This window comes from Ochlerotatus camptorhynchus, unplaced genomic scaffold (assembly GCF_037179485.1).
Source record: "Ochlerotatus camptorhynchus isolate MF236.1 unplaced genomic scaffold, CSIRO-AGI_Acam_v1.1 ptg000330l, whole genome shotgun sequence".
In the NCBI taxonomy this organism is placed as follows: domain Eukaryota; kingdom Metazoa; phylum Arthropoda; class Insecta; order Diptera; family Culicidae; genus Ochlerotatus; species Ochlerotatus camptorhynchus.
The window spans coordinates 18,431,237-18,456,814 of record NW_027040818.1 but is presented as its reverse complement, the minus strand read 5'-3'; the positions used below and the strand labels follow the sequence as shown (position 1 = coordinate 18,456,814).

The 25,578-nt window shown below is 41.4% G+C and overlaps 1 protein-coding gene and 1 non-coding gene across 3 annotated transcripts in view; one reads left to right on the top strand and one right to left on the bottom strand.

The window, feature by feature from the left end:
* Positions 1–6,509: 6,509 nt before the first annotated feature.
* On the top strand, positions 6,510–6,581 carry TRNAE-UUC (transfer RNA glutamic acid (anticodon UUC)). Its single transcript has one exon. It is a non-coding gene; the product is annotated as a tRNA-Glu (tRNA).
* Positions 6,582–7,215: 634 nt separating this feature from the next.
* Positions 7,216–25,578, bottom strand: part of LOC135708317 (muscle M-line assembly protein unc-89-like) — a 34,931-nt gene continuing 16,568 nt past the window's right edge. Inside the window, exons 3-4 of one of the 2 annotated variants that reach the window (XR_010518290.1) lie at positions 8,118–10,202; positions 7,216–8,047 (exon numbers count right to left, since the gene is read on the bottom strand). Coding sequence is in view for 1 of the 2 variants with exons in the window: in XM_065230316.1 (XP_065086388.1) it covers positions 8,215–10,202 (1,988 nt within the window). In the remaining variant the exon portion in view is untranslated. Of the gene's footprint in view, positions 10,203–25,578 lie in introns of both variants that reach the window. The other variant, XM_065230316.1, reaches the window with a different exon arrangement.

Below are 25,578 nucleotides of genomic sequence, written 5' to 3'. Positions count from 1 at the left end.
ATGGAGACTTCTAAAAATCAACGTTTTGTCGATAATTGTTCTAAGACCAATTTCTCGTCATCGATACGTTATGAGTTATTTATGGTTTAGACAAAAAAATAGCCCTTTTTCTAAGACCAACAACTTGAAGTCTAGCAAAATCAGGCAAACCAAACTAACTGCATTTGAAAGAAGAAGTAAAGTGCTACCCAATCCATAAAAAATCCTTAGCTTTCAATCGTTTTTTTTTCCACCGATATGCTAATTGTGAACGTATAAGAAATTTTAAATGGAAACCAAAAAAAAAAAAAAATATTTGCTTACCAAAAATTCAAACATTGCTCAATATTGTCCATAACTGAGGTTTAGTTAGTTGGACAATCCAACTTTGTTGAAGACCGATGCAACTACACTCAATTCTGATTTTTAATTTTCACCTCAATTTTTGATCATGTAATGTTAATTTGCAACCAAATTTAAGACAATTTCAGTACAACAAAACACAGACGTGGTATTACAAATTCTGTATCTATTCTGCATGAGGGCAAAATAAAAAAAACATCAAAATTGCGTAAAATTAGGATTGAGTGTACTGGGTAAAATTTATTAACCATTGGATACCATTTATGTTTGGCCAAGTGTTTTGTGTTTACCCACAGGCGTATATGAAACCAGCGAGCTTGCCAATTAGAGGCCACTAATTGCTAAGCACTAAATGATTAATCACTTTCTGCACACAAGTCGACTCAATAAACGATCTTCGGAAAAGTTGTCTGTATGTTTGCCTAATTTAAGTCTCAAACATGGGTGTTTTTTAGCAATGCCGAGGCTCGGTAGCAGATGGGTGTAGTTTGTAAACGTCAAATGCAAGGGAATTGATAATGCGCGCGGTACTATCAACCAAGAAACACGTAAATTGAGCATGAGCATGCATGAGCATGCATGAGCATGAGCATGATTTACCACCCACGGTTGGCGCTCTGTTATTACCAGACCAGCTGTAATTACACAGAGAACCAATAGACGATGCTTGGGACTAGCAATCCTCCTCAATGTGTAAAAACTGGTGATTTCAAACTAAGCAATACCAGCGCTGGCCGCGCCCAAACACAGGTCAAGACAGGAATGGGTAGAAATGTGTTGACGTGACACTCGCTTTGATGGAAGCCGAGAACACCTCTGCACTTCCACGAAGAATCGCTGGGATGTTGGGTAATAGGGTTGGTTTGCAGCAGGGTTCGTTTTGGTAAACGATAAGCTGAATTGATGTCCTAACGATCATATAACGCGAAGGAGTTTGGGATTGGACCCACGGTCTTCTGCAACAACATTTGCCACTAGGCAGACGAGCTCCTCCTTAATCATCGAGTTGCTGTTTTTATATTCTGTAGTCATGTTAACAAATAAAACGATTGATGAATCTTGAATGTGGATGGGCTCAGTAAGCAAAACCGGTTGTTCTAAGGCCACCGAGCCCCTCATATCACATTATAGCATCAACGATGATGAACTTATCGACAAACATCTTTGCGCGATTGATTGGGTCGTCTCACGTATGGACGCTAGAGACAATATTCTCATCCTCGGCGACTTCAATCTGCGTGAAATCAGCTGGCGAGTCGATTCGAATGGATTTTCGTACCCCGATTGCCGTTATTTGAATTTTGGACGAACAACCACATGTCTTCTGGATGGATACAGCACCGCTAACCTGCAGCAGATAAATGTGGTACCTAATAGCAACAACCGCATGTTAGACCTCGCATTTGTCAGTGAAGACCTCCGACCCAATTGCTCTGTAACACAAGCTCCTCATCCTCTAGTCAAAGACTGCATGCATCATCCAGCTCTACTGCTGTCTCTGAACAACTGCACTAATTGCCAGTTTCAGGATACTACCGAAGAGGTGCTTTTGGATTTCAACAAAGCTGATTTCGATGGCATGAATCTTTTCCTATCGAGTATAGACTGGAACACTACGTTTCGTGATTGTGACACCGATTTGGCGGCGTCGACCCTTTCGAACATCGTATTCTACGCTATTGACCAGTACGTGCCGACAAAGACCAACCCTGAGAAGGCTTTCCCAATCTGGAGCAACACACGCTTGAAACGTCTCAAAACGGCTAAAAGGCGTGCCTTAAGGAAGTTCATTCGACACCGAACCGCAAGAAACAGAGCACGCTACACCAAAGCAAACAAACGCTACAAGATCCTTAACAAACGCCTATTCAATTCTTATCAAGAGAGGTTGCAGCGAAGTCTCAAACTCAATCCTAAAAGCTTTTGGAAATACGTAGATGGCCAGCGGAAAGAAGTGGGACTTCCCTCCACTATGCGTAATGGTGACACAGAAGCTTCTGCCCTTGACGACATCGCTGACTTGTTTAGGAAACAATTTAGCGGAGTTTTTTGCAATGACCCAACTAGCCCGCAGGATATTGTTGATGCCGTGAGTAATGTGCCTGTACTTCCTCCGCTTGGTGAACTTCCTCCGATATCAAGTGACACGGTGCTTTCCGCTAGCAGACGATTGAAAAATACTACCGGAGTCGGCCCAGACGGTATCCCGTCTATAGTGCTGAATAAATGCATCCACTCTCTTTCAGCACCTCTCGCTACTGTGTTCAACCTCTCATTGGAATCAGGCGTGTTCCCGACTATTTGGAAGGAATCGTACGTGTTTCCTGTACATAAGAAAGGTTGTAAGCAAACAGTTTCAAACTACCGTGGCATAGCCGCTCTATGTGCAACCTCAAAACTCTTCGAGCTGATTGTTCTGGACTTCCTTTCACACGGCTGCTCGCACTACATCTCGGAAGATCAACACGGCTTTATGCCCAAGCGCTCTACTACCACAAACTTAACCACGTTCACTTCATTTCTTGCTCGCTCGATAGAGCGTGGCTGCCAAATTGACGCAATCTACATGGATTTGTCAGCAGCTTTTGACAAGATGAACCACGAAATCGCTCTGGCCAAGTATGATAAATTAGGCGCTGATGCTAGGCTACTCAAATGGCTACGTTCATATCTGATGGGGCGTAACATGCGTGTACGGCTCGGCAACCAGTTTTCAACTTCGTTTCCTGTTACATCCGGTGTACCGCAAGGAAGTCATCTGGGGCCATTTCTGTTTTTGTTGTTTATGAACGACGTCAACTCAGTTCTAAGGTGTCACAAGAAATCCTATGCAGACGACTTCAAGATTTATGCGATCATCGAGAAACTAGACGATGCCGAGTTCTTACAACATCAGTTCGAAACGTTTGCTGATTGGTGCAGAAGAAATCGTATGGTATTAAACACATCCAAGTGCTCAGTGATTTCCTTCACTCGCAAACGTTCACCGCTCATCCATAACTACAGCTTGTCCGGAGTGTCTCTAGCACGAGAATCCTTAGTTAAAGACCTGGGAGTGCTTTTGGACTCGAAGCTAACGTTTAACGCTCATCTGACATACATCATCTCGAAAGCATCTTCCCAGCTAGGCTTCATATTTCGCTTTGCCAAGCACTTCAAAGATGTATACTGCTTAAAGGCCTTGTACTGCAGCTTGGTGCGACCCATACTTGAATACTCCTCCGTTGTTTGGAGTCCATACTACCAAAATGGAATTCAACGCGTTGAGAAGATTCAACGGAAATTCATCCGTTATGCTCTACGACACCTTCCCTGGACTGACCGTCTGGATCTTCCTAGTTACGAGAGTCGTTGCAAACTCATTCATCTGGACCTACTCAGTGTTAGACGTGATGTTGCAAAAGCTTGCTTTGTCAGTGATCTGTTAACGTCTCTCATCGACTGCCCTTCGCTACTTACACAGCTAAACATAAACATTAGGAGACGTCAGCTACGTACACACGCCTTTTTGTTCATCGATACTTCCAGGACAAATTATGGTTTGAATGAGCCAGTTCGTAGCATGTGCCGTGTGTTCAATCATTGTCAACATGTATTTGACTTTAGTTTTTCACGTGCGTCCAATAGGCAGAATTTCTTGAGATTTATGTCACAGTAGCAATACTGCGATAGTTCTAAGTTTTAATTGTCATTTGGGTATTTTAACCTGTTGACTGTAACAAACTACAAATAAATAAATAAATAAATAGCGTTGCTCAAGTTGTTATAACTAATCAAACCCGGCACCGACGACAACGAAAAGTTTTACGACTAACAGGCGATCTGACCATACATTTTTAATATGAAAGGACCTGGGACCGCGTTTTTCTGCTCAGTAAGCAAGCCACTGCAACCGACGATCTTTCAAATCCTAAAAGTAAAAGCTACGAAAGAGTACTTAGGCCTTCATTAACTTCCACTTTCACGCGACGTTCAATGTTTCGATTTGCTCTTTACGCATGGTTCAGGCAGTCATAACAAGCTATGACCGACGTGACGATTGCTTAAGCCCTGGTTAAACAAGCTATTCAAATGAAATTACGTTCTTGAATTTCATTTGGTATGTAATGAACAACAGAAATACGCGATAGTTCATATAGTTTCAACTCATATAGTTATAATATTCAACTCACTTTAGCAAAAATTGTGTTAGACAACCCTGTGCATCGTTGGATTGATTGATTCATAGACTTTGGATCTGTTCCCGTTCTTGCTTTTTTGCTTTTGCTGCGAGTTGCTGTGTGAAAATAATGTATAAAATAATACAAAATAATCCCAACTATCATTTTCAGCTTTGTAAGCCGACTTTTCCAGAGTTGTGCTGTAAAGTAGCTGAAACAAAGCTGCATATACAACTACAAGCAGAAGCTAGCAAAATAGTTTTGGAGAGCGTTTGCTCAACTTTTTCACAACCATTATTCAATTTGTCAGTTGCACTGTATAACAGCAGCCAATAAATGCTCTTCTATCCAAATATTAATCAACTTTCAACTTGTAACTGCAAAACAAAGCTAATCAAGTGAATATATTACTCATTGGATGCCTTCTATACAACGAACCACTCTTGCTGAATAACATAAACATCAAAAGTGCTTTTTCAACAGCTAAACAACCTGTACTCAGTGAATAAACTGTGTTAGCGCTACTTTGGAAGCATTTTTACAGTCAACTAGGTTTATTTTAAGACGTGTGCAGTTTTACAGCTTTTACTCTGCTTCTTTACAAAGCTGTTCAAACTAGTCGAGATAAGTGATTCATGTGCACTATTATAACGCCTCTACTGAACGGTATTATTGTAGAGTCGTGTATATTTGTTTACGTCAGTTCAAAGTGTTGGCGTAACGAAGTTGGTAGTGTCAAGGTTTGCCAATACGATCGTCTCGAGATCGATTCCAGGTTCTCCGAGGTGCATGGCAAATTGATGTGTGTGTTTATAACTAATTTCGATTAATTTGATTCTCACAACGAAATAGACTCAATCAATTCCTCCAACAAATAAGCGTAAATAATATTTAAACCGGCTTCCAGAGAAAGCTTTGTGTAGTGATTATTGCATAACCGGGAAAAGGTTGATAAGCGCCTTTCAAGTGCACACAACTAAAGCAGTAGGATAACAGCTGTTTATAGAAGCGTAAATGGAAATTGCAATAAGAACTTGTTCCAACCGTCTCAACAGCCATAAGTAGCTGTCTATGTTCACCAGATTTGCTTGTTTTAGAGGTTGAGTAAAGGTTTCCTCACATCGTATAACATTTTGAATACAGCTTGAGGCTGTATAAATGAAATGAGTAAAGCGCGTTTACATTGCAAAAATTGGGATACTTTCTGCACCATACCGTAAAACACCGTTAGTGCCTGAGAAAAATGCAAGTACTTTCGTGGATTACCCGAAGATGAAGATGCGATAGTGAAGATATGATATGACAAGCAGACATAACACTCAAAAAATATTCATCCAAATCACTGCACTGCCATACCGTTGATCTCATTGGTCGTGTGGAAAACCTGGAAAAACTTCTCGAATATGAAAAAAAATCCATGAAAATTTCACTCAGTCTAGTAGTATACTAATAAATTGAGTGAAATCTCTATCGATTTTCGTTATATTTTCTTGGAAAAGCCCAGAAAATTCATCTTGTGTTTAGTAAATCCACGTCTACCGAAAATTGAGCCAACTCGACTCAATTTTGAACTGGTCTGAACGACCGTACAAATAGAAATAGAACCTTTTGAAATGTTCATCCACAAATAGCACGAAACAAATGATCTTAAGCAAAAAAGCTAACTGATTCCTTTCAATCGAGAACAGCTAAGAGCTAAAAAGCACCAATTATCGAGCTTTGTTCATTCGCGCAGTTAGCTTTGGTGCGCTATAAAGCTTTTGCCTGCGATTATAGCAATATCACTCCCCACACGTAAGAAGATGATGTTGATCTAAAAATAACTCGTTTCATTTTAGTGCACCTTTCTTATGCTGGATTCATACATTTGTTTGAATTTACATTGTTTATCGACTTAAATTATTCCACTAACTATTTAAATGGTAACAAACTATTAGAGGCCATTTTGAAAGCAAGAAACCACCGTTTAACTAATCTGATTGCAAAAAGGATTCATTTCCATAGGTGTCCCATATGGTCTAGTGGCTAGGATATCTGGCTTTCACCCAGAAGGCCCGGGTTCGATTCCCGGTATGGGAAATTTTTTTGAATTTCATTCCGATGCCATCAATACAAAAGCTGATGGGCCCTTTTCCATTGTTGGTCAGGATCATGAGTAAACTTTCAAATGCTTGTAGAAATGTTGCTTCCCTCTGATGGGTGGTGTTAATTTGCGTGGTCGAGCTAAGAGTTTCGACAAATTGACGTTTGAATCTTTGCTTACGAAAGCAGATACGGCTATTTGACAATTCACTCTTGAATTAATAATGTTCAGCTAATCAACGAAGAAGGACGACAAAGAGCGATCCATTGAGTACGTCACGTTCATAAGGCAAGGGGGAGTAAGAAATGTGTGGCTAATCTGGATTTTTGGATATAACAACTTTAGATGTAAGACGTAAAACTTAATTATCATTGTATCAAATAAAATAAATATGAAGTAGGAAAACCGTGACGAAAGGTGGATGTGGAGGGGAGGGAGCATTATGTCCAGAATTTAGCGTCACGTACTTGATGCATGCTACATTTAAAGATATTCATGACTTGTTGACCTATTATAGTGACGACAGAGATACAAGTCGTTTGACAGACGACTGCCCCTATAGGAGACGACGGTTGCAATGAATTTCTTTCACCAAGAAAACCGAAACAAAGCCAAACCCATCGATCGGTGTTGTGTAGTTTTTTTTTTTATTTATTTATTTAAAGAACAAATTTATTACCTCGCTTTCCCTTTCTTCGAGTTTTCTTCCAATATGTTTCTTTTTACCATGTCTGTATTCTGCAAAAATATACAACGATAATTGTTTATGATTATTTCTAGGTTTTTGGCCCGAATGAATGCCTCAGGCACCAAAAATACAACAACGTGATTTTTTTCTTCTATGTTCAATTCATACTGTGGTTAAAAATACAAAAAATGTTCGAAAGTGTTTGTGTGCGGTGCATTTTCATTGAAAAGTATTTTTTTTTCGATAATTTTTATTCTTTGGTTCGGCTTGTGTGTTGGTGTACGTATTCTTTTTTTTTTTATTTTTTTTTTTACACATTAAACAATGAAAAGCTATAACAAAAACAAATGATTAAACATAGTTTTGACTTAAGTATGGATTAACGTTTAAGATTATGTCGATGTACGGGTGTGTGTGTGTGATTTTAACTTAATGACGTAACATGTTTCGACATGTAAACAAATATGGCGGCGTGAATCCAAGCAAACATGGACGAGTGCGATTCCTTGGTAATGTTAATGTGCAATAGTTTTTCGATTTTTTTTCTGTGTAAAATTTTCTAATTTACTAATCAAAATAGTTCGATTGGTTCCATTCCTCGAATGGAGTCGGAAGCTGCCAGATTTGACAGCTGCCAGCTAGTTCTCTCTAATCTTTGGTCGCGTTCCCGAGTGTTCCCGTCTTTTGCCTATCTAGTGTGACGAAAATGAAAACAGTAAACAATCTTCCTCGATAAACAAAGTGCGAGTGCAAGAAAATATCGTTTCGTGCCTCCTCTAGCGAAAAAGAAACAGAGATGGATAGAGGGATTAAATTTCCAATAAGAGAACGAGATTATTCAGACCTGCTAAAAATATCCCTCTGCTTCAGGTTTGCTCTGCTATTGAGATTATGTCTTTCATTGGATTGCTTCCCAGCCCAACCCAGCCGCCGCGGTTCGATTAGCTAAGCGATCGTTTCATCCACGGTGGCATCCGGTTCCGGATTGCATCGCTAATGTGGCGATACATGATCAGTACGATGATCGGAATTGCCAGCTTGGGATTCTTGAAGAGATACAGCCAACAGGCGAGGGCAAACAGGGCCACGTCCGTCAGGTAGGATATGCTGGATTTGAAGGAAGCATCTTCGGGGGATAGCTCCGGAGCTTGTGATTGGGATCGTTGATCTGGTGTAGTAACCGGAGGAGCCACTGGAGTTATAGGGCGAACTGGTGGAGTTGGTGGAGCTGATGATGGTTTTGGTGGTTCTGGAGTTTGTGGAACTACTGGCGTTCGCTGCAGAGCTGCCGGGGACTTGGAAGCACTACGGAGTCTGGCGCGCCGAGCCACGTCCATTGGTGTTTTCTCCGGAGCAGTTGCTCCATCGCGAACACCTGAACTACTACGGGAGCGTGTCTGAGAAACGTTCCTCTTCTTAGCGATCGCCGTTGATTCACGCAGGGGACGGCTTCTTCTGGTCGGTTGCTCGCTTACTGCGCTAGCATTAAATGCAGTTTCTGGTCGAGCAGTTGCCATCGCTGGTGATGGTGGCTGCTCTTTCATAGCAGACGATGGTCGACTGGAATCGCCATCGATCGAGACCGATCGTTGCCGAAGGATCCGGCTTTCTCTGGCTGGCTTGCCTTTGCTAACAATCTGCTCTGATGTTAGTGAAGGTGAGCGGGACTTTGGAAGTCGGTACACATCTTCCACTGGCAGCGGAGACATTGATCCAGAGCGAGACCTTGCCATTCGATCGTATGAAGAATCACGAGATCGTCCCCGTTCGTTCAGTTTGCGAACTTCATCCGGATTCAAGTAAAGTGGTATCTGACGGGGTTTCTTAGCAGTTTCAACCTGTTGAACAATTTCGCTGTAGAAATCGGCAACGGCTCTGGATTCTTCGATCGAATTTTGCCTGGACTCCAGTCGCCTCTGGCGAACAGCTTCCGACTTGATTGCCGTAGTGATATCCCGCTCCGTTGGACTCTGCTTTTCGCTTATTGGAGACTCTGGCTTCTTCTCTTCAACCTCAGGAGTCTTCTCCTTTTGCAGCTCCGGCTGTGGTGTCTGAATTTGAATCTGTTTTTGCTCCTCCTTAGCGGGGGACTTTCGATCGAAAACGTTCGTCAAGTTCTTTCGCTCTGGCTTACTCGGAGCAACCTTTTTCTCCTTATCGTCCTTTGTTAGGATTTCCGTTGATGGTCGTTTCAAAATAGGTTTCGGAACAAAGTTCGGATCCGGCATGGGCAGTGGTTTCGTTAGAACCTCAATCGCTTGACTCGGATCCGGATTCCGGTAAGGGGACATCACTCTCGGCCCAGGATGATATGTCTCCATCTCATCCTCATCGCTCATAATTCTCGACCGGCTGGACCGTGCAGACTCCCTTCGCTTCAGCTCTTCCAGCATCGAATCCATCGACGAAGAGATCGACAACTGTTCGTCCAAATCCTCCATCACTTCCTCGACCTTTCCCACTGCTCCCGCTTCTTGCGGATGTTCCTCCTTCTGCTCTTCTATCGGATCATCTTCCTTTTCCTCGGGTATCACATCATCCACGGCACTGGAATGTTGCGATTCAAAACTAGACTGCTTAACGATGGCTTCCTTATCCCCGGACAGACGCCGGCGAAGACTACTCCGGCGGTCAGCCAACCGATTCACCGCAGCAACGGTGTCCTGCTGCTGTTGTTGTTGTGGTTGTGGCACGGCAGCACTCATGCTCCGCCTACGGTCGGCTTCCTTTCGCTGGTTCTCCGATTCCTCCATGGCAACGGCTTGATAAAAACGTGCCATTGCCCGTTCGTAGAGCAACTCCGTTGAACTCACCGCCGGACGCATCCGCGGTGTCGGTGGTGGTTCCACGTTAAGCTCCGGTGCCGACAGGGACAGTGGTGGCGGTGGAGCGGCCAAGTCCTCCAGTTCAAAGTCGAAGGTTGAGTTTCCTACGGATGGGAGAAAACTGAATTAGTAACACATCGAAGCATTTTCGATCAGTCGCGGTAGTGTGGCGGAGTGGAACTATCCTAGAGTGCTGTGGAATACATTTTGATTTGGTAAACGAGCATGGATCACTAGATATCGGGAAGGTTTTCTACAGTAATAGATGACAGCGGTCAGTCGGGGACGACTATTCATGCACAGTAGAGCAAGCAGAGATAGTGAACCTTACCGGATGCGATCGAAATGGAGCGAACTGGTCGCATGTTTGCGGGACGATTGTAAGCAGATTGCAGTAGCCGTCGAGTGAAATATTTCTCCCGATAGAGCTGGGAGTAGAGTAATGACCGAATGGGAAGCTTATTGGTGTTCTGATTGTTACTGGTGGCTAGAAAAGAGTACATATCGAGGTAAGTAGTTATGATCGGTGTACAGTGTTAGACGGCACAAAATGACTTTACACTTGGAAATGATTACCGACTTCGGTCATTTTCAACGAACTTTCAACGGCTGAACTGTTCGGTAAAAATCACAAGGAAACCACCATGGCATGACTCGATTGTTTGAACAAGGCTGACAATAAAAAATAACCGAAGTCGGAAATAATTTCTAAGTGTGTATGAGGAAAATGCAAAATTCAAATGATCTTGATACTGAAAAAGCAAACAACTGACACCACCTGACCCGATGACCGAAAAATTCCCTCACGACTGGAAATGTGTCCGCCGGGTTTCGCAGTGAAATTCCATTCGCCAGTCAATTACACGCGGTAAAACGGTCGTAAATCTAAATCCAACGACCGTGCGAGCACGCGCCACGGAAGGATGCGCGAAAAATAAAAATCCACGGTCGAGAATCAACATCTGTTTCGACGAGCTGTGAAATTGATTACTTCTGAATGCTTTGTTTTGATTTTGGTTCCGCAGTTTTACGAGGGGTTCGTGCACGATTTTTGGAATCATTTAGGTTTTTTGCTTTACGATTAAGATTAGTTCCACTGAAATTCAAAGACCTATTAGCTACTTACGTTTGACTGTTTTTGAATGCTATTTGAACTAGAGAGAGATTCATAGACTGTAAATGGCAGAATCACTAGAACTAAAACGATGCATGATCAATCTGCCATTTTCCATAGCTTGATCAGCTTTACCCTTCTTACAAAGAAGGGAATGGGTAGAGAACTATTTCGGCCTAATCTCTCATTTTTGGACTATCGAGAAGAAAACATCACATAAATCCATGATTTCAGAGTTAACAAGTCAATTATGCGTTTAGTACGATACTTTAGTTCAAAATCTACCGAACGAAGTCAATGAGAACACGTGATATGAATGTATGCACCCATTATTCTCAAAAAAGTTTTCGGCGTTAGGCCGAATTTAGAATCTGTAGGCTGAGTTTGGGGTCAAGAAGCAATGTTAGATTTTTGACAATATCTCAACAATTTGGTTCTCTTTGTCAAATCTTAAAGGTAAATAAATTTAGAAGTCATCTGCAGTGAAAACATTCCATTTTGTGAGAAAAAAAAAAATCCACTCGAAAAATAGAGGCAAGACATTAGATCTAAACCCTACTACTACGGAACCGATATCAGTTAGTGATAACGATCACAATGATGACGTCACTGCAGTATAGAGCGCGATAATTAATTTTAATATAATTGCGATAGGACAGTCGGCTCTAACTCTTTACGAGGATGGTTGAAGTAGAGCCACAATGGATTTTAATGTGTTTGCATGTGCTGTAATTTACTTATTGCAAATAGGGGTCATGGATGTAATGTCGGTCTAAATGCCCCTTGTTTAGGCCCATACATAAATTCAGCAATTGACTAGATTTTCAATGGCGAACAAAAATATCCATTAGTACCGTCCCAATGACCCGTTCATATAAATAAAATTGATAAATAGCAGATTTTTAGCGTGGACCCAATCTTAGATCCATAGGCCAACATTAGAGCCATTTCCCCTACACTCAGGGGTTACTCAAAATAACTAGGATAAGCAAGTTTTTGGTCAAGTTTGGAGTGTTGTAACTTCGTCAAATATGATCCGATTTTAAATCTTCTAAAAGCATTTGATTGGAAAACTAATATTATATTACGGGGGTGCACGACGTTAGGCATACGGTCGTTAGGCATACGGACGTTACGCATACGGTCGTTAGGCATACGGACGTTAGGCATAATGTACGATAGGCATAATGGACGTTGGGCATAAAGGACGTTAGGCATAATGGACGTTAGGCATAATCTACCGGATGAATTCCAGAAGGATGATAATGGAGACCGTCTATTGATTGTTGACTTCGGTGACAATAATGAAAGAGCCTTAATTTTTGGAACTCATGAACGACGTCTTGGACAGGCAAAGTATTGGGTTACAGATGGTACGTTTGCCACGGTTCCTTGTTTGTTTCGGCAACTCGTCACTGTTCATGGAAGTATCGCTCCCTCACATCAGCAGACGGTTCCGCTAGTTTTCATTCTGATGACAACAAAATCAGAATCGTTGTATCGAAAAGTATGGCAAGAAATCCTGGAAGCAGCAGGTATGTTTTTTTGTTATTGAATGAAAAACCACATAATTAACCATTCTTGATTTCATGAGCTGTTCTTTGGCATCATATTTTATTCAACCTTGGCTGTTTTTTTGTTATTGAATGAAAAATCACAGAATTCACCATTCTTTATTTCATGAGCTGTTCTTTGAGGAAAACCTTTTCTTCTTTGACTTTTGCAATATGTGTGTAAGAATATATTACAACAAATGTGTGATTTTTTTATTTCTAGATGCGATTGATTTCAAGATATAGTTAAAAACTAAGCTGAGTTTTTATTGTAAGATTACTTAACCACTATCGCTACTAATCATGGATCTAAGTAAATATGTAGATACGTCACTTATGATATGATAAATAATGGATTCCAAACTGTGCTTATTAAATAAACTATGTTTGTTTAACTTGTATCATTTTTTATTCAACGCTAAGCCTAATTTAAGCATTGTTTACAGGTTTACAGGTTAAGCAGGTTTCTAGAGTTGCACAGCAGCAAGGTATTTTATGCCTAACGTCCATTATGCCTAACGTATATTATGCCTAACGTCCATTATGCCTAATGACTTTATGCCTAACGTCCATTATGCCTAACGTCCGTATGCCTAACGTCCGTATGCCTAACGTATTTATGCCTAATGGGGTACACTCATATTACGGTGTGGTCACGAAAATAATCCTGGTCACTGGATATCGGAGGTATTCCGGGTTTCCGGAGGGCTTGTCTAATTTGCTAAATTTTTGGAGAAATTTTACATATGATGCTGGTTAAATATATATATTTTTAGTAAATACAACGAAAGAAGAACTATTTTTTAAGCTAATCATATGCCAAGAACTAAAATCGGCTTATAATCAACCGAGATATGGCCATTTCCCTGGAATCGGTTCTGGTGGAGGGTTCTTAATGCGGGCAGATCATTTAATCACTCAAAACATGCCGTGCGACAGCTCATTCTTCATGGTTTTTCAAGAATAGGCTTTCCATAAACTTCAAATCAATCATTGACCACATTGGCCGCTCTTGGAATCACGGGATACCCTCGAGGGATCCTGTAGCAGGGGTCAATTGCGTTTTTACACCAATACATGCCGTGCGACAGCTTTTTCTGCAAGCTTTTTCATGAATAGGCTTTTGATCGACTTTAAATGGATTAGTGACCACATTGGCCGCTCTCGGGACCTCCGGTATGCCCCCGGGGGAACCTGGAGCAGAAGACAATTGCATTTTTACACCAAAACATGCCGTGCGACAGCTCATTCTTCATGGTTTTTTCATGAATAGGCATTCATTAATCTTCAAATGGATCAGTGTCCACATTGGCAGCTCTCGGAATCACGGGATACCCCCGGGGGAACCTGTAGTAGGGGCAATTGCGTTTTACTCAAAAACATGCCGTGCGACAGCTCTTTCTTCATGGATTTTCATGAATATTCTTTCTTTAGACTTAAGGGGAGGTTTACTTGGATTTGGCTGAAAAATAGTTGAACTTTGGAATTTTTTTCAGGAGAATGAAAAGACATACGAACTTCCGGATTCGATAATTATATTTGTCCACTATTCCTGAATACTTGGAAATTTTTTGAAGGTAAAAAACAAAATGGCGGCTCAAAATGCCGGCTCGCGTGGAGGAGTGTCAGTCAGGTTTTGCTGCAGAACTTCGAGTGCACACCCTCTGGTTAAAGTTGATAATATTCCCTATGGCTTATACCTAACTAGAACGAAATCCGACAAAAATTGACCAAATTATGGACATTTGAAAATTTAGTGCTTTTTTTACCCCTTTTTTTCTCACTTTGACCTTGCTTAAAAAATAGTAACTAACAATTTTTTTTTCATTTTAGGTATAAGCCATACAAAAAATAGTATCCTTCAAAGCGCAATTTTCCGATTGTAAATCGGATCATTTGTTCAAGCCCTATGCTCTAAGTTGTTATCAAAAAATATGGTTTCGAGAAAAACGCGTTTAAAGTTTTTGTTGCGTCCCTCAGCGCGCATGACAAAGGTTCACTCAAAGCGCATTAACTGACTAAATATGTTTCGGATCGTAAAATCATTTTGGCCACATATTCTACACACTTGTAGCTTTCATTTTATGCAAAAAAATCAATTTTTTTGAAAAAATCCAAGTAAACCTCCCCTTAAAGTGAATCATTTACCACATTGGCCGCTCTCAGAACCACTGGGATGCCCCGAGAGAACCTGTAGCAGGAGACAATTTCGTTTTAACTCAAAAACGTGCCGTGCGATAGCTCATTCTTCATGGTTTTTCATGAATAGGCATTCATTAAACTTCAAATAAATCAGTGACCACATTGGCCGCTCTCAGAACCACTGGGATGCCCCGAGAGAACCTATAGCAGGGGACAATTGCGTTTTTACTCAAAAACATGCCGTGCGACAGCTCTTTCTTCATTGAATATGCTTTCTATAGAATATAAGTGTATCATTGACCACATTGTATAATGTAATTCCTAGGGAATCGGGAAATACTTTTTAAACATTATTTAACTTCCTGAATTTTCTTCCAACTTTCCCCTGGAATTTTCTTCCACCTTACATCGAAAATTATTCATCGATTCCTCTCGGAAACTTATTTCGACTTCCCTTGGAAGCTTCTTCAGTCATCACTCGAATGATTCTTCCATCTTCTCCCGCCAGATTTTTTCAACTTTCCCGGAACTTCAGGAATGCGTCCAGATTTTAATTGCAGATCCACACTAGCTGCAGGAACTTTTAAAAAGTTCTGAAACTTCAGATACGTCCAGACTTTTGAGTAAGTTTCGATAAATTAAAGAATGGTTCAATAACTTCTGTTAAAATTCTTAAACCCAGTCCAGCGAACTCCAGTGAACTTAAGGAAACATCATAAATATTTTGGATACTTCACAAGTCCAAAGAACTTCTGGAAAATTTAATGGTTTTCAGGACAGTTTAGTTTCAGGAGAATTGAGAGAACTTTAGGAAGCTCCGAGAACATCAGGACAGATTAATAAACTTCAAGGAAATCGCTGAAATTTTAAAGGAGTTCTTAGAAACTCAGGCGATTTCCAAAAACTTCAGCAATATTCCGAGGGGCTCATGCAAATTTAAGAAACGTAAGGGAAGTTACATAAACATTAGCACATTGTGACAACATTTTATGGAAAGTTCCGTGTTTATTAATGGCAGTGTTGATCGGAAAGATCAGAGAATTTCAATGGTGATGTTACAATAGAAAGAAAGAAAATGGTGAGAGCGCTTAAGAAATTTCGTAATCTTCAAGAAAGTCTACAGACTTTCAATGTTGATTAGAGATATTCCGGTAGTCTCATTATAATCAGGAAAGCTCCAAGTATTTCAAAGATGATCAGAGTACAGCCCTATCAACTTAAGGAAAATTACAAGAACTTTTAAGGAATTCCGAGGAAATATGGAATATTCCTAAGTACATTTCAGGAATGTTTCAAAAACTTCAGGGGCATTGCGGGGTCTTCAGGGATGTTTTATGACCATTTGGAAAATTTTCTGGATCATTAGAACATGCCCCAGGAGCTCGTTCTTCCGAAATTATGTCCTTGTTTCTATCGACTGTTCCGTAAGCGCTCTGGCTTCCGACTTTCTCCAGAATTTTTTCTCCAATCTACCTGAGGAAGTTTCTGCCAGCGTCTCCAGGTAGTTTCTTTCGTCTAGTTCTGGAATTTTGCCCAGTTGTTTTTTTTTTTTTACTTCTATTGGAAGGTTTTTCCGAGCTTCTTCTAGCTTCCCCTGGAAATGGCTACTTCTGGAATTTACTTCCGATTTCCGAAACTTTTTTGCCTTCCTCTTTGAATGTGAAATCTGATATTTTTCTGAAAGTTTCTTTAAATTTTCGCCAGAAGTTTCTCAATTTATGTCTTGGAAGTTCCGCGGATGTTTTTCCGACTTCTCTCAGAGCTTTCCTCAACTTTCCTCCAGGAAACTGAACTTTCTTCTTTCTCTGGATGTTGTTTTCAGCTTCCTCCAGAAGCTAATTCAAACATTCCCCGGAGTTTTCTTCCGGAATTTTCCGATCAAAGTTCCAAAGTTTAAACTTTTGCTTTCAAAAACGGCAAAAATATAAAATTAATTAAAAAAAGTAATTACCGACAAATACCGATAAGCTTTAAAACATTCTGACAACGCTGATCTCGTCACCACCTGGGATGGGACTTGACAAACGGGTAGCAATGACCACTTTGTCAAGCAGTTTTGGCGTGACTTTCTACCAGCGATTTCACAAAACTGGACCAACAAATTTCTATTTTTTATGTTTTATTTCAAAGTTTGAGTGGTAGTAAACGTCATTTTAAGTGCTCGAATGAAGTGGTTGATTTCGAGCCAATTTGCTGTCAAATCCGAGCCAGTTGCTGATTGGTCGATTTGGCAGTAGCAATCGTGGAATAAAAAGGACAGAGGGATCACATCAATCTGGCTGGCAGTGATGCCGGAATCAATGTTGACGTCAATGGCGTTGTTAATTGTTTCTATTTGCGAAAGGAAAGTTGGAAAATAGGGTCCATGGTGTACTTTAAGAGATGGATATTCTTGTTTGTTTATGGTTGTTTTTATTGTGTTGTGCAAAACTGCGGTAGAAACTTCGAATCAAATAAAAATCAAAATAGAAAAATTATTTTGCAATCCTGGAATCATTGGTCAACTCTGTCAAACACCATGCACTAATTTTCAACGGGCATTAAACAAAAACATTAAGAAGAGTGAGAAGCTGGATTGTCAAGTCCCGTCCCGGGTCACCACCATTGCACTCCTGGATTGCAAAAAAGTATCGCTTACGATGGCCGATATGAGCTCCACACCCTTCCGGAATGTACGGCAGGTTCTAATAATGTAGTCTGGATCCATTTCTCTCCAGGTGCGGGTCAATGTTTGTCTAAGGCTTGCTGTACTCGGGTGGCGTTTAGAACAGGCCTTGGCCTTCATGACACGCCATATTGAGTAATCCAGCGGATTAAGATCGGGGCTGGATGGCGGCCACATATCCTTCGCCCAGAACGGAAGATGTTCCTGCAACCACTTCTGTGTGCGGTTTGAGGTGTGGCACGGAGCCCCATCTTGTTGACATACAACATTTGGCTTCGGACCGTACTGTTCTTTGATCCACGGAAGAACATACTTACTTAAAATCCCGATGTAGACCTCCGTGTTGACCTTGTCGCCTTCTGCAATGATTACCGGGTCTTTTTTTTTTGCCATCGGAAGCCACCAATCCAAACACCATAACGCTAGCAGGATGCTTGGTCAGATACACGTTCTTGTGCTCGTCGGCCACGTCTTTTACCGGAAGAGAACTAATATACCGGTCGGTTCTGGAATTTGATACGGGATCGACGGTAAACATGCTCTCGTCGGGGAACAGGATTACCGGATTTTTAGCTTAAGGAAGTTCAAGATTTGCTTGCATCGTTCGACTCGTAGCTCCCGGATGCGGTTGGTAATCATGTGAGTTTTTTTTCCGTGCCCTCGACTTCGCCCCGCAATCTTCCTTTACGATCTTCCGTGCCAATCCCGTGTTCCTTTGCCATTCTCTTTATTGAAAGCACTGGATTCACCCGAATCTTCCTTTTGATAGCATCGATAACCCTCGGAACCCGACCTGTGGCCACCTTCGCGGATAGTTGTCCTTTCTTTTCTCGGTCTAAAGCCCTTTTGACGGTCCACCGGGACACTCCCACGGCGATTGAAATGTCTTTTTGCGACATTTGCACGTGGGACAAATCACGAATACGCTACCACTTCGTCATGGTGCAACTGTCAAACTAAGTAAATAATTTTCTTTTATACACAGCCTACTACGGTATGAGCTATAGATTACGTGCATGCAAAGTAAACCAAGGCATTGTATGCACAGGTGAAACGGGAACCTCATGTGTACGATGGTGCAAACATTATCACGCATACGGTACAACGGACCTGTGCGTACCAAAAAACTCTGCATCTGGCACTGGATTTGCACTTAAATTTAGCAATCTACCGGATAAATGCTCTTCTGCTAAATACCTCTATGGACAGGACATCACAGCACTAAACCATGGCAAACTGCCTGGTTTTTCAGGTAAATACTTGATTAGTGTATGTCCAGCCGAATGGACACTGCACATATTGGATACTAACACAACTTTCACTGTTTACCGATCACCATTGGAAAAATCTATTTCGAGTGAAACGTCAACAACACCTCGCAACGATCGGGATATCTAGATAGAGTTGGAAATAGGGCGTAACAGCTTTTGTAAACAATGACTTCTTCCGATGATTTCTACGAATTCAAAGCACGCCTACATAAAGCAACATATCCATCGAATAGGGGAAGTCTTCCCCTACTCGATGGTGATGTCGATTTGCCAGGGAGAGTCATTGTTTTAAAAAGCTGTTTCGCCGTCATTCCAGCTCTATCTAGATATATGGTATCTCACGGAGGAGACTCGGATTGGACCATTTCCCTAGTGTCGCATTCTCTCGAAGCAACATAGTTCTACCACAGACAAACAGACATAACACTCGCATGTTGTTCATCGAACAAGCATTTAACGGTCGATTTAAAAGTATCGTAGTTGGTAGTACCGCCACCTGTGGCGCGCATAGTCAATTCCCTTGCGTTTGACGTTTACACACTACCGCCATCTGTTCAGCGTACTACCTACCACTGTGTATTCAACAGATGTCGGTAATGTTTTAGCGACGATGTTTTAAAGTGAGAAATATTCAATGTGTTATGTCTGTTTGTCTGTGGTTCTACAATGCCGTCACACCAGGGGGGTGCTGTCTGACAAAAATATCGTAACTGGTATCAAAACCATCATGGCGCCCGGTCATCTGTCAACTCTGTCAATCGGTGTTTGTTTTGATTCACTCATATAATGTTTTTATCGAGTTTTCGTCTTTCGGACGGTAGCTTCGATCGTTTCGGTAGTGTCGCGAAAAGTTTTGTTTGAAAATCGTCATAATTAGCATAATTGGTTCAAACAGCAGCAGCATGCGACCATCCTGCAAGAGTGATTTGAACAAATCACCAACGGACGGTGGATTTCCCTCTCACAGGTAATTTTTGTTGTTGTGATTTTTAGTTAATACCCACCCGTGATGTATGTTTTGCTGGTTTTCTTCAGGTTCACCAGCGACAAGAGGCGGTTCGAAAAATGGACCAGAACCCGAATGCAATCATCGTGTGGATCTTATCAAGCTGGTTATTCACAATTATTTGAAATTCGACTTGCACGATACAGCAAATCAGTTCAACCAGTTCGTAATAAACTTACCAAATTAATTTTGTTTGAAGGACACTGAGAACAGTTTTTGGAAACCTGGTTATTATTAATAAATAAGATTTGAAACTTTATACACTGTATTTCATTTGAGAGACAGAGAGAGAGACACCGCAAATAAAAAAGAAAATGGGCGTTGGTGTGTCCCGTACCTGTTAAGGACGATCCAGAACTTCCTACTGAAGGTCCCAATGGTAAATTAAAAACAAAACCAACATAAGGCGTACAATCATAAATTGCCTTCAATCTAATAACCCCCAAACGCTAAGTTTACACATAACATTCCAACTAATAAAAACACTGTTGCCCAACCAAAAGCATTTAATCAGATCCAAAATGTTTTGCTGTACAAATAACACAAATAACCCATCCAGCAAAGGAATTGTCTGAATTTTGTTTCCAATCACAAAAAAAACAAACACGCTTTCCATTAAACATATTATCAACACTTTTACCGATCATTTTATGATACCGATTACAAAATAACTTTTTCAAATGCTTGCAAAAAAATACAAACATTCAGAAAAGTTATCTGGTCACTCTATCAAAGAAAATATAGTAACCCTAAGTACCAAAATCTTGGCACTTGTTAGTAACGCGCCATGTATATGTAGATTGACAGGCTCACCACCCTCCTGCGTCACACCTACGGATTCTCGCTTATCACGGATCGGATGGAATTGGGTAGCTGCATCCAGCTACTTGGCCAGGTAAGCAGCTTACATGTATATGTCTAGCCAAGCTAGGCATTACATACTTCGAAACTAACACCAACCATTCATTCTCGGAAATCAAGCATTACGTCATCACCGTTTGGCCAACTACCACCGAATCCCTCGAGTCAACCCACGGAACACTTCCGCATCCAACCGAGCTTTCCACTATTACGAAGGTAGGCATACGTTTCATCAATCAGCTGAGCGTTTCAACAAAAACTTGATCTGCGCTGTTTCTGCCTGATCTGTAAAAGGGGAACGGAATGGAACCATGAATTGTTCAGCATTGACAATCAGTACCAGCTACCATTAGCCAAAACCGCCTACGTTGATTACATTGGTATGGATCCCTAAATCCGATTCGATCGCTAAGGCCGGTACTCGAAAAAAATGCACCAAACAAAAGTGTTCGCCAAAAATTTACTTTAAGTCGGATTTTCTTGAAACTTTCAGGGAATGAACCAATACATATGGATTATTTTTCGGCATAATTACTTTATTCAATTTTCTTTTACATCGCTGAAAGCTCGCACCTTTCCCTTAAGACCCCTCATTACAGTTTGTGCAATGGTGAAGCCGACCTTTTTGGTCATGTTCACCCATTCTTTCTTCAACTCCAGCTCGTTCTTAAACACCTTGGGCGATTTTCGAACTTTGGCCTTCATTATGGCCCAAAATCTTTCCACCGGACGAATCTCTGGTGATTTTGGGGGGTGGGCGGTTTTTGGTACAAAAACAACGTTATTGTCTCTGTACCAATCCAACGTCGATCGCGCGTAATGGCATGATGCCAGGTCCAGCCAAAATAATGTCTCGCCTCCGTGGGACCGCAGGAAGGGCAACAGACGCTTCTGGAGGCACTCGGTGTGGTAAATCTCGTTGTTGATGGTACCCATTGGGATGTACGGTTTACTCAGTTTACCGCATTGGCATATGGCCTGCCAGAGCAAGTATTTTTTTGGCGAATTTGTCCACTTTCTTCTTCCTTATGTCTTCCGGAACATCAAACCGTGTTTTGGCAACGTAGAACTCCAGCCCCGGTATCTGCTTTGCGTCTGCCTTGATGTAGGTTTCGTCATCCATAACCACACACATCGGTTTCGTTAACCACTTTCGATACAGCTTCCTTGCGCAGGATTTGGCCGCCGTGCTTTGTTGATCACGCCGGTTCGGTGCCTTCCGTACCTTGAATACACGAAGCCCAGCTCGTTTCATGGTTTGCTGAACGAAGCAGGCGGAACACTTTGCCTTCAGAGCCACGTCGCGAATCGAAAGGTTCGGATTACGCTTGAAATAATCCAACACCTTCCGGGCCTTCACAGGGTCACCTGTCTTCGATTTTCTTCCACTTCCAGCCCACCGCTCGGTCGTCTGGGACTCCTTAAACGATTTTACCACCCGAGACACAGTTGTATGGGTGATTCCCAGTTGTCTTCCGATCCATCTCATGGTTGCAGTCGGATTTTCCATGACGGCGCTCAAAATTCTCCGGCGATTTTCTTCTTGTTTCGGTGACATCTCAATAACCACTGAACCGATTGTTATGAAATTTTGCGCATGTAAACAATTCAGTCCAAACTAGTTATACTCAGATTTTAATCAATTATTACCCACGGATACAAAAGTTACACACAGATAAAAATGGTGTATTTTTTACAAGTACAAGCCTTAGGTGTCAGACACAAGGGTGTTTGATCACCACGACAAGGTTTGAGTACGCAGGGTGCTCAGGGTGTCTGCTACCTACTCCACGGTTTGGGAAATTCGGTGCTCATTACCAATTCCAAGGCTACGACACGACGGATTATCTTCGCCAATTCAAGGATTGAGTACAAAGGGTGCTCAAACTCCCATCCCAAACTAAGACACAACCCAAGTAACATTTAGAGTTTTATCGTGGTTGTAAAGCATTGTAAAATTCTAAATTATAGTCTACAGAACTCTTATAAAACCAAAAAAAAAACTTGGGAAGGGTGTTCTAACAGACCCCAAGATTTGAGCTTGAAAGGTGTTCGAACCAATTCCAATGCCAGGGTGTGCTCTAGCCATTCCACGGTTTGTGAACAAAGGGTGCGCAAATTCATCCATCGCAAGGGTACAAGGGTACTCAAAGCAAATCCCCAAAGACAGGGCACACAGGGTGCTAAAAATCAAACACCAAGGATTGGGTACACAGGTGGTAATCTATTGATACGTTTCCGATGCAATTCTTACGTTTTCACACAGCGCGGCACACATAAGCGCGGCAAGCGGCTAAAAGACCATCCATAAATGATGACGCATATTTTTGACTATTTTTAGACCCTTCCTCCCTCGTCGTAGCATATTTTGCTATGCTTAATATATGGCCAGTAATATAACTTTAAATGACCGGTGCCACATTTTAAATGACGCAATCAAAGTTGCTAGCTTCCGGGAGTTTGCATCCGAAACTTGACTACTTTGTTCGATTCTTATTCCTCTTCGATCCTTGTTTGGACCCTACCCGAGGTATTCTTGCTAGGATATCGATTTGGATAATTACGGGCAAAAATCTATTAAACATTTCCGGCTTAATGTGATAACCACTTCCAAATGTCATGCTCTTCGCACGGAACTTTTGAACTTCGTTAGATTCAAGTTTTTACTACACCCAACCGTGGGATTCGTCATCAGAGACTGGAGACCTCATGAACCGAGGATGCGATATACCGAGCTGCGGTCCGATTCAATAAAATGGAGAAAGAAAAATGTGGAGTGTATTAGTGAGTGAAATTAATCATGTAGAAAAAAAGGTTGCCGACTGGGGGCTCGAACCACGAGCGTGGTGATTAACAAACCTGTGCTTTCTTCTAATGCTGTCTCCATGCTTCCAGAGGATGATAGGAAACGGAACTAACATTCACTGTAATAAATGTTTGGTTTGCGTGTACAAATTGGCCGCTGGGGTGAATACCATGTATTGGCTGAAACTTTGGACGGATGCAAACGTCTTCTCAAGTATCTTACTGAGATTCCAAATTTTCCACGTACGCCACCAAAACTGAACGTCTGTACAAGGTTGTATTGAAAGGTCTAAATCCCTGGTTCAGATCAAAGATGAATTGACAAAATTACTTGGAGTTGTGCCAGTCCAAGTAATCAAAATGAAAATGAAATCCTGTCCTGGCGATTCACGCAGCGGGACTTATAATGATTTTTATTTAGTTCGCAACCATAAAGCCTTAGAAAAAATAGCCGTATGCTCCACGTCCGAGAGAAGTGGGAACACTTCAGGAAGATTGAAGACAATTTACAAACCCTCACCCAGTACCGTACATGCCAGGGATGGGATCACGGAACAAAAAATGTACTACATGCCAGCTATATGCATGAGTTGAGGTGATTTCTCACACGCACTGTCCTCTGAAAGATGATCCTAAGAAATTTGAATGTTCGCCAAAAGTTCAAATTGAACCGTCAATCAATTATAATCTTTTACATCATTATAAATTTCATTATCTGCTCCTTCGTTCAAATCCGCAACATTTTCAAAAACAGGATCTGCACCCGGAGCTGCTAATAGTTTTCCGCTATCCGATACCGGAGCAATAGGGTAGAGAACTACTTCAGCCTAATCGCCCATTTTGGGCCTAGCGAGCAGAACACTTCAAATAAATCCATGATTTCAGAGTTAACAAGTCTATTATGCGTTTGGTGCGATACTTTAGTTAATAAGCTACCGAACGAAGTCGATCAGAACGCGTGATATGAAGGCACAGAGAACAGACATCCAAGCTTGAACAAATGTTTCGAAAAATTGTGTGTAAAAATTCAAATTAAAATACGTTAGAAACACTAGCGCCGCCATACGGAATGTTGCAACTCGAGTTTGCGATTAATGAGTAAACTGAACTAAAATTTGGGTTGATCTTATTGGCCGTGGCCATAACTAACTGTCAGATCAGTTCAAAACAAACAAGACAAAACAACGAAAATCCATCGAGTTTCTGCGGAACCATTCTCGATTACTTTTTCGAAGGGACGTATCAGCTTTTGTAAATAATGCGTTTGATCGTCGGTTTGGCGTTACTGGTAGCTCGCCCACGCATACTTATACTACTATCAGTAGGGGAAAATTTCCCCTATCTGATGGTAGTGTTAGCATGCATGGACGAGCTACCAGTTACGCCAAATTGACGATCAAATGCATTGTTTACAAAAGCTGATACGTCCCTTCGAAAAAGTAATCGAGCATTATTTTCAAATAAAAAACTAAGCGGTGAAATGTTAGTTATTGTGATAATTTATTGCAACAGTGATTTGTTTCAAATCAATTTCAAAGAGGAATTCGAAAAGCCTCCAGGGGAAGTGGTCGTAAAATAACTTTTTCGTTGCTAGCGCTTGGACTTCACTTAAGAAGAAAATCTCCTGTAGTTCGGGCGACTCGCAGCGATTTATTCAGTGGATGCACCTACAATTTGGAAGGATGTTTATGAATGAATCGATGTAAAACAAAACAATAAGCAAATACTTGCAATTAAGCATCCTTTGGAAAATTGTGAAAAGATTTTCGCTTGGTAACACCTTGTTTATTTGCGCTCCAGTAAAACTTGCGGCCCATGTTTTGATCGGTTTTAAACAAACAAAGTTTTGCTCACACAAATTTTGACATTTAGGGTTTGATGCATGTATTATGTCCCGCTCTAAAGGGGGAGGGTGGGGGGTTCTAGGATTTTGTGACAAGCAATGCCTTAGGTATAGGAAAAACGTCACGATAGGGGGGGGGGGAGGGGGTTATTTTTTGCTCGATTTAGCATGACATAATTGTCGTGATTTCCGGTGGTCTGTTCGCCAGGTGCCCTAACGA